The 9,204-nt window shown below is 63.0% G+C and overlaps 1 protein-coding gene across 1 annotated transcript in view; it reads right to left on the bottom strand.

The window, feature by feature from the left end:
• LOC132208256 (potassium-transporting ATPase alpha chain 1-like) overlaps window positions 1–9,204 on the bottom strand; it is a 14,046-nt gene extending 4,842 nt beyond the window's left edge. Inside the window, exons 1-2 of the mRNA XM_059643925.1 lie at window positions 8,957–9,204; window positions 3,286–3,399 (exon numbers count right to left, since the gene is read on the bottom strand). Of these exons, the coding sequence (XP_059499908.1) occupies window positions 3,286–3,399; window positions 8,957–8,959 (117 nt within the window). The 5' untranslated portion in view covers window positions 8,960–9,204. The remainder of the gene's footprint in view (window positions 1–3,285; window positions 3,400–8,956) is intronic.

The raw sequence follows: 9,204 nt of genomic DNA, 5'->3' as shown, positions 1-9,204 counted from the left end.
AAGAGATCAAGTATGTGATGGTAGGGGGGCAGGTCAGGGCTGGGTCGGGGTTAATGGGAGGGCTGTGTGTTACATTGGGGTCACAGACTATAATAGGATTGTAGCTTTAGGCAGGTTCATAAGTCATTTCGGGGTCACAGCTAATGGTGGGATCATAGCTGATGGTATGGGGTTAGCGTTAGGTTTAGGGTGGGTGTGGGCCTGTAGGTGAGGGTGGGGGTATAGGTGGGTGTGGGCCTGTAGGTGAGGGTGGGGATTGTTGGTTTGGGTGGGGGTGTGTAAGTGAGGGTGGGGGTATAGGTGGGTGTGGGTCTGTAGGTGAGGGTGGGGATTGTAGGTGTGGGTCGGGGTGTGTAGGTGAGGGTGAGGGTATAGGTGGGTGTGGGTCTGTAGGTGAGGGTGGGGATTGTAGGTGTGGGTCAGGGTGTGTAGGTGAGGGTGAGGGTATAGGTGGGTGTGGGTCTGTAGGTGAGGGTGGGGATTGTTGGTTTGGGTGGGGGTGTGTAAGTGAGGGTGAGGGTATAGGTGGGTGTGGGTCTGTAGGTGTGGGTGGGGGTATAGGTGGGTGTGGGTCTGTAGGTGAGGGTGGGGATTGTAGGTGTGGGTCGGGGTGTGTAGGTGAGGGTGAGGGTATAGGTGGGTGTGGGTCTGTAGGTGAGGGTGGGGATTGTAGGTGTGGGTCGGGGTGTGTAGGTGTGGGTGGGGTATAGGTGGGTGTGGGTCTGTAGGTGAGGGTGGGGATTGTAGGTGTGGGTCGGGGTGTGTAGGTGAGGGTGAGGGTATAGGTGGGTGTGGGTCTGTAGGTGAGGGCGGGGATTGTCGGTTTGGGTGGGGGTGTGTAGGTGAGGGTGGGGGTATAGGTGGGTGGGGGTGTGTAGGTGAGGGTGGGGTGTAGGTGGGTGTGGGTCTGTAGGTGGGGATTGTAGGTGTGGGTGGGGGTGTGTAGGTGAGGATGGGGGTGTAGGTGAGTGTGGGTGTGTAGGTGTGGGTGGGGTTGTAGGTGAGGGTGAGGGTATAGGTTGGTGTGGGTTTGTAGGTGAGGGTGGGGGTATAGGTGGGTGTGGGTCTGTAGGTGAGGGTGGGCGTGTAGGTGGGTGTGGGTCTGTAGGTGAGGGTGGGCGTGTAGGTGGGTGTGGGTCTGTAGGTGAGGGCGGGGATTGTCGGTTTGGGTGGGGGTGTGTAGGTGAGGGTGGGGGTATAGGTGGGTGGGGGTGTGTAGGTGAGGGTGGGGTGTAGGTGGGTGTGGGTCTGTAGGTGGGGATTGTAGGTGTGGGTGGGGGTGTGTAGGTGAGGATGGGGGTGTAGGTGAGTGTGGGTGTGTAGGTGTGGGTGGGGTTGTAGGTGAGGGTGAGGGTATAGGTGGGTGTGGGTCTGTAGGTGAGGGTGGGGGTATAGGTGGGTGTGGGTCTGTAGGTGTGGGTGGGCGTGTAGGTGGGTGTGGGTCTGTAGGTGAGGGCGGGGATTGTCGGTTTGGGTGGGGGTGTGTAGGTGAGGGTGGGGGTATAGGTGGGTGGGGGTCTGTAGGTGTGGGTGGGGTGTAGGTGGGTGTGGGTCTGTAGGTGGGGATTGTAGGTGTGGGTGGGGGTGTGTAGGTGAGGGTGAGGGTATAGGTTGGTGTGGGTCTGTAGGTGTGGGTGGGGATTGTTGGTTTGGGTGGGTGTGTAGGTGAGGGTGGGGGTATAGGTGGGTGGGGGTGTGTAGGTGAGGGTGAGGGTATAGGTTGGTGTGGGTCTGTAGGTGTGGGTGGGGTTGTAGGTGGGTGTGGGTCTGTAGGTGAGGGTGGGGGTTGATGGTAAGGGTGAGGGCTATGATGAGGGTGTGGGCAATGGTGAGGGGGGGTGAGGCTGAGGGTGGGAGGGTGATGGTGCAGGTGGGGGGACGATGGTGAGGGTGAGGGGTTAATGGTAGGGGTTGGGGGTGATGGTGAGGGTGGGGTTTGATGGTGAGGGAGTGGGGGGTGATGGTGAGGGCGGGGGTGATGTTAACTTTTAGGGGGCAATGATGACGTTGGGGGGTGACGGTGATGGTGGGGCGGTCAATGGTGAGGGTGGGGGTGTGATGGTGAGGGTGGGGGTTGTTGGTGAGGGTGGGGATGGATGGCGAGGGTGGGGGTGTGATGGTGAGGGTGGGGACAATGGTGAGGTTGGGAGGTGATGATGAGTGTAGGGGCGATGGTGAGGATGGGGGGTGACGGTGACAGTGGGGTTGACGGTGAGGGTGGGGGGGTGATGGTGAGGGTGGGGTTGACGGTGAGGGTGGGGGGTGACGGTGAGGGTGGGGTTGACGGTGAGGGTGGGGGGGTGATGGTGAGAGTGGGGTTGACGGTGAGGGTGGGGGGGTGATGGTGAGAGTGGGGTTGACGGTGAGGGTGGGGGGGTGATGGTGAGAGTGGGGTTGACGGTGAGGGTGGGGGGTGATGGTGAGAGTGGGGTTGACGGTGAGGGTGGGGGGTGACGGTGAGAGTGGGGTTGACGGTGAGGGTGGGGGGTGACGGTGAGGGTGGGGTTGACGGTGAGGGTGGGGGGGTGACGGTGAGAGTGGGGTTGACGGTGAGGGTGGGGGGGTGATGGTGAGAGTGGGGTTGACGGTGAGGGTGGGGGGGTGATGGTGAGAGTGGGGTTGACGGTGAGGGTGGGGGGGTGATGGTGAGAGTGGGGTTGACGGTGAGGGTGGGGGGGTGATGGTGAGAGTGGGGTTGACGGTGAGGGTGGGGGGTGACGGTGAGGGTGGGGTTGACGGTGAGGGTGGGGGGGTGATGGTGAGGGTGGGGTTGACGGTGAGGGTGGGGGGGTGATGGTGAGGGTGGGGTTGACGGTGAGGGTGGGGGGTGATGGTGAGGGTGGGGTTGACGGTGAGGGTGGGGGGGTGATGGTGAGAGTGGGGTTGACGGTGAGGGTGGGGGGGTGATGGTGAGAGTGGGGTTGACGGTGAGGGTGGGGGGGTGATGGTGAGGGTGGGGTTGACGGTGAGGGTGGGGGGGTGATGGTGAGGGTGGGGTTGACGGTGAGGGTGGGGGGGTGATGGTGAGGGTGGGGTTGACGGTGAGGGTGGGGGGGTGACGGTGAGAGTGGGGTTGACGGTGAGGGTGGGGGGGTGATGGTGAGAGTGGGGTTGACGGTGAGGGTGGGGGGTGATGGTGACGCTTTGGGCTGAGGGCGAGCTGCTGGCGGTCCGTGCCCTGCCTGGTTTGGGGGGGGGGGGGGGCTGGGTGATGTAATTTGCCCCGGGGAAGGGGGGGGTTGGTGGATGCGCTGAGGGAGAGCCCCTTGAAGCACCATCACTCACAATATCCATCTCTTTCTTCATGCTCTCCAGTTTATCCTTCTTCTTCATTTTCTTCTTCTTCACGTCTGCACCAGGTCGTCCCTTCCCCTGCATCTGGTACATGTCCAGCTTCTCCTGAAAAGGGGGTTGAGGGGAAATAGGCCATCAGCAACATCCCTCACACAAACACCAACCAGGGTCACAAGATCAGTGCTGAGGGAGCGGGCACTGTCTGAAGGTCAGGGCTGAGGGAGCGGGCACTGTCTGAGGGTCAGTGCTGAGGGAGTGGGCACTGTCGGAGGGTCAGTGCTGAGGGAGCGGGCACTGTCGGAGGGTCAGTGCTGAGGGAGTGGGCACTGTCGGAGGGTCAGTGCTGAGGGAACGGGCACTGTCGGAGGGTCAGTGCTGAGGGAACGGGCACTGTCGGAGGGTCAGTGCTGAGGGAGCGGGCACTGTCGGAGGGTCAGTGCTGAGGGAACGGGCACTGTCGGAGGGTCAGTGCTGAGTGAGTGGACACTCTCGGAGGGTCAGTGCTGAGGGAGTGGATACTCTCAGAGGGTCAGTGCTGAGTGAGTGGACACTCTCGGAGGGTCAGTGCTGAGTGAGTGGACACTGTCGGAGGGTCAGTGCTGAGGGAGCGGGCACTGTCGGAGGGTCAGTGCTGAGGGAACGGGCACTGTCGGAGGGTCAGTGCTGAGGGAGCGGGCACTGTCGGAGGGTCAGTGCTGAGGGAGTGGGCTCTGTCGGACGGTCAGTGCTGAGGGAGCGCCGCACTGTAAGAGGGTCAGTGCTGAGGGAGCGGGCACTGTCTGAGGGTCAGTGCTGAGGGAGCGGGCACTGTCGGAGGGTCAGTGCTGAGGGAGCGGGCACTGTCGGAGGGTCAGTGCTGAGGGAGTGGGCACTGTCGGAGGGTCAGTGCTGAGGGAGTGGGCTCTGTCGGACGGTCAGTGCTGAGGGAGCGCCGCACTGTAAGAGGGTCAGTGCTGAGGGAGCGGGCACTGTCTGAGGGTCAGTGCTGAGGGAGCGGGCACTGTCGGAGGGTCAGTGCTGAGGGAACGGGCACTGTCGGAGGGTTAGTGCTGAGGGAGCGGGCACTGTCGGAGGGTCAGTGCTGAGGGAGCGGGCACTGTCTGAGGGTCAGTGCTGAGGGAGCGGGCACTGTCTGAGGGTCAGTGCTGAGGGAACGGGCACTGTCGGAGGGTCAGTGCTGAGGGAGCGGGCACTGTCGGAGGGTCAGTGCTGAGGGAGTGGGCACTGTCGGAGGGTCAGTGCTGAGGGAGTGGGCTCTGTCGGACGGTCAGTGCTGAGGGAGCGCCGCACTGTAAGAGGGTCAGTGCTGAGGGAGCGGGCACTGTCTGAGGGTCAGTGCTGAGGGAGCGGGCACTGTCTGAGGGTCAGTGCTGAGGGAACGGGCACTGTCGGAGGGTCAGTGCTGAGGGAGCGGGCACTGTCGGAGGGTCAGTGCTGAGGGAGTGGGCACTGTCGGAGGGTCAGTGCTGAGGGAGTGGGCTCTGTCGGACGGTCAGTGCTGAGGGAGCGCCGCACTGTAAGAGGGTCAGTGCTGAGGGAGCGGGCACTGTCTGAGGGTCAGTGCTGAGGGAGCGGGCACTGTCTGAGGGTCAGTGCTGAGGGAACGGGCACTGTCTGAGGGTCAGTGCTGAGGGAACGGGCACTGTCGGAGGGTCAGTGCTGAGGGAGCAGGCACTGTCGGAGGGTCAGTGCTGAGGGAGTGGGCACTGTCGGAGGGTCAGTGCTGAGGGAGTGGGCACTGTCGGAGGGTCAGTGCTGAGGGAGTGGGCACTGTCGGAGGGTCAGTGCTGAGGGAGTGGGCTCTGTCGGACAGTCAGTGCTGAGGGAGCGCCGCACTGTAAGAGGGTCAGTGCTGAGGGAGCGGGCACTGTCTGAGGGTCAGTGCTGAGGGAGCGGGCACTGTCTGAGGGTCAGTGCTGAGGGAACGGGCACTGTCGGAGGGTCAGTGCTGAGGGAGCGGGCACTGTCGGAGGGTCAGTGCTGAGGGAGTGGGCACTGTCGGACGGTCAGTGCTGAGGGAGTGGGCACTGTCGGACGGTCAGTGCTGAGGGAGCGCCGCACTGTAAGAGGGTCAGTGCTGAGGGAGCGGGCACTGTCTGAGGGTCAGTGCTGAGGGAGCGGGCACTGTCTGAGGGTCAGTGCTGAGGGAACGGGCACTGTCGGAGGGTCAGTGCTGAGGGAGCGGGCACTGTCGGAGGGTCAGTGCTGAGGGAGTGGGCTCTGTCGGACGGTCAGTGCTGAGGGAGCGCCGCACTGTAAGAGGGTCAGTGCTGAGGGAGTGGGCTCTGTCAGAGGGTCAGTGCTGAGGGAGTGGGTACTGTCGGAGCGTCAGTGCTGAGGGAGCTGGCACTGTCGGGGGATCAGTGCTGAGGGAGTGGGCACTGTCGGAGGGTCAGTGCTGAGGGAGCATCGCACTGTCGGAGGGCCAGTGCTGAGGGAGTGGGCACTGTCGGAGGGTCAGTGCTGAGGAAGCGGGCACTGTCGGAGGGTCAGTGCTGAGGGAGCGGGCACTGTCGGAGGGTCAGTGCTGAGGGAGCATCGCACTGTCGGAGGGCCAGTGCTGAGGGAGCGGGCCCTGTCGGAGGGCCAGTGCTGAGGGAGCATCGCACTGTCGGAGGGCCAGTGCTGAGGGAGCGGGCACTGTCGGAGGGTCAGTGCTGAGGGAGCGCCGCACTGTCGGAGGGTCAGTGCTGAGGGAATGGGCACTGTCGGAGGGTCAGAGCTGAGGGAGTGGGCACTGTCGGAGGGTCAGTGCTGAGGGGGTGGCATTGTCAGAGGGTCAGTGCTGAGGGAGTGGGCACTGTCTGAGGGTCAGTGCTGAGGGAGCGGGCACTGTCTGAGGGTCAGTGCTGAGGGAACGGGCACTGTCGGAGGGTCAGTGCTGAGGGAGCGGGCACTGTCGGAGGGTCAGTGCTGAGGGAGTGGGCACTGTCGGACGGTCAGTGCTGAGGGAGTGGGCACTGTCGGACGGTCAGTGCTGAGGGAGCGCCGCACTGTAAGAGGGTCAGTGCTGAGGGAGCGGGCACTGTCTGAGGGTCAGTGCTGAGGGAGCGGGCACTGTCTGAGGGTCAGTGCTGAGGGAGTGGGCACTGTCGGACGGTCAGTGCTGAGGGAGTGGGCACTGTCGGACGGTCAGTGCTGAGGGAGCGCCGCACTGTAAGAGGGTCAGTGCTGAGGGAGCGGGCACTGTCTGAGGGTCAGTGCTGAGGGAGCGGGCACTGTCTGAGGGTCAGTGCTGAGGGAACGGGCACTGTCGGAGGGTCAGTGCTGAGGGAGCGGGCACTGTCGGAGGGTCAGTGCTGAGGGAGTGGGCTCTGTCGGACGGTCAGTGCTGAGGGAGCGCCGCACTGTAAGAGGGTCAGTGCTGAGGGAGTGGGCTCTGTCAGAGGGTCAGTGCTGAGGGAGTGGGCACTGTCGGAGGGTCAGTGCTGAGGGAGCTGGCACTGTCGGGGGATCAGTGCTGAGGGAGTGGGCACTGTCGGAGGGTCAGTGCTGAGGAAGCGGGCACTGTCGGAGGGTCAGTGCTGAGGGAGCGGGCACTGTCGGAGGGTCAGTGCTGAGGGAGTGGGCACTGTCGGAGGGTCAGTGCTGAGGGAGCTGGCACTGTCGGGGGATCAGTGCTGAGGGAGTGGGCACTGTCGGAGGGTCAGTGCTGAGGAAGCGGGCACTGTCGGAGGGTCAGTGCTGAGGGAGCGGGCACTGTCGGAGGGTCAGTGCTGAGGGAGCATCGCACTGTCGGAGGGCCAGTGCTGAGGGAGCGGGCCCTGTCGGAGGGCCAGTGCTGAGGGAGCATCGCACTGTCGGAGGGCCAGTGCTGAGGGAGCGGGCACTGTCGGAGGGTCAGTGCTGAGGGAGCGCCGCACTGTCGGAGGGTCAGTGCTGAGGGAATGGGCACTGTCGGAGGGTCAGAGCTGAGGGAGTGGGCACTGTCGGAGGGTCAGTGCTGAGGGGGTGGCATTGTCAGAGGGTCAGTGCTGAGGGAGCGCCACACTGTCGGAGGGTCAGTGCTGAGGGAGCATCGCACTGTCGGAGGGTCAGTGCTGAGGGAGCGCCGCACTGTCAGAGGGTCAGTGCTGAGGGAGCGCCACACTGTCGGAGGGTTAGTGCTGAGGGAGTGGGCACTGTCAGAGGGTCAGTGCTGAGGGAGTGGGCACTGTCAGAGGGTCAGTGCTGAGGGAGTGGGCACTGTCAGAGGGTCAGTGCTGAGGGAGTGGGCACTGATGGAGGGTCAGTGCTGAGGGAGCGGGCCCTGTCGGAGGGTCAGTGCTGAGGGAGTGGGCACTGTCGGAGGGTCAGTGCTGAGGGGGTGGCATTGTCAGAGGGTCAGTGCTGAGGGAGCGCCACACTGTCGGAGGGTCAGTGCTGAGGGAGCATCGCACTGTCGGAGGGTCAGTGCTGAGGGAGCGCCACACTGTCGGAGGGTTAGTGCTGAGGGAGTGGGCACTGTCAGAGGGTCAGTGCTGAGGGAGTGGGCACTGTCAGAGGGTCAGTGCTGAGGGAGTGGGCACTGTCAGAGGGTCAGTGCTGAGGGAGTGGGCACTGATGGAGGGTCAGTGCTGAGGGAGCGGGCCCTGTCGGAGGGTCAGTGCTGAGGGAGTGGGCACTGTCGGAGGGTCAGTGCTGAGGGGGTGGCATTGTCAGAGGGTCAGTGCTGAGGGAGTGGGCACTGATGGAGGGTCAGTGCTGAGGGAGCGGGCACTGTCGGAGGGTCAGTGCTGAGGCAGCGCTGCACTGTCGGAGGGTCAGTGCTGAGGGAATGGGCACTGTCGGAGAGTCAGTGCTGAGGCAGCGCTGCACTGTCGGAGGGTCAGTGCTGAGGGAGCGGGCACTGTCGGAGGGTCAGTGCTGAGGGAGTGGGCACTGTCGGAGAGTCAGTGCTGAGGGAGCGGGCACTGTCGGAGGGTCAGTGCTGAGGGAGCGGGCACTGTCGGAGGGTCAGAGCTGAGGGTGAAAACATCAGGAACGTTCTGGTGGAATTACAAAATGACTCACACTCAGTCGCCTTCCAAAACTCCCTGAGAGGTTGTTCCTCTTCAGATCACTATTCCCTGTCATTTTTGTAATTCTGACCACCCCCCCCCACACTCTCAGACGGTACGTTCCAGACCCTCACCCCTCGAGTGACCCTGTCCCCCCCCACAGTCTCAGGCAGTACATCCCAGAACCTCACCCCTCGAGTGACCTTGACACCCCCACACTCTCAGGCAGTACGTCCCAGACCCTAACCCCTCCTAGTGACGCTGCCCTCCCCACACTCTCGGACCCTAACCCCTCGCTGTGTGAAAACATCTGTCCTTGTGTCTCCATCTCCTGCTTTTCCCGAATCTCTCTGACGCGTGTCCCTCTGATTCCTGATCCTTCCCACCCTCCCACCAACAATGGGAACAGTCCCACCCTCTCTCCATCCTGTCAGGACCCTCTTGTGGTTTTGATCCCCTCGATCAAATGTCTCTCTCTCGACCTGCTCTCCCAGGAGCACGGCCCCATTCTCTCTGATCTCTCCACTTCACTGAAACCTGTTCTGACACAGGGTCTGAGCTGCGGAGCAGAGGGGCTGAATGGCCTGTTGGTTCTCTCTAACTGTAATAGAATGGCCCCCCATCCCCGTATCCTGGTGAACCGTGGCCTGTCCTGCAACATTGTTCAGTACTTAATGACTTACCATGCTCCTGATGTGACTCCCACTGCCAACCTCAGAGGAGATGATAAAATGCTCAGATGCGAAGCAGACTGGTGTAATTTTCAGGGAGGGAGCGGTGCTGCTGGGGGCGTGTTGGGGTGGAATCACAGGAGCCTGTGCCAGCAATCAACAAGCCCCCAGCCTGGAAAACTGCCCCTCCCTGCCTGGCTGCCAATTATACCCTGCCCTGGCTGGGGAACACCCTCGCAGACTGCGTCCAATGGAGAGTG

This window comes from Stegostoma tigrinum, unplaced genomic scaffold (genome assembly GCF_030684315.1).
Source record: "Stegostoma tigrinum isolate sSteTig4 unplaced genomic scaffold, sSteTig4.hap1 scaffold_336, whole genome shotgun sequence".
NCBI classification, from domain to species: Eukaryota; Metazoa; Chordata; class Chondrichthyes; order Orectolobiformes; family Stegostomatidae; genus Stegostoma; species Stegostoma tigrinum.
This window is presented reverse-complemented; position numbering and strand designations above follow the sequence as displayed.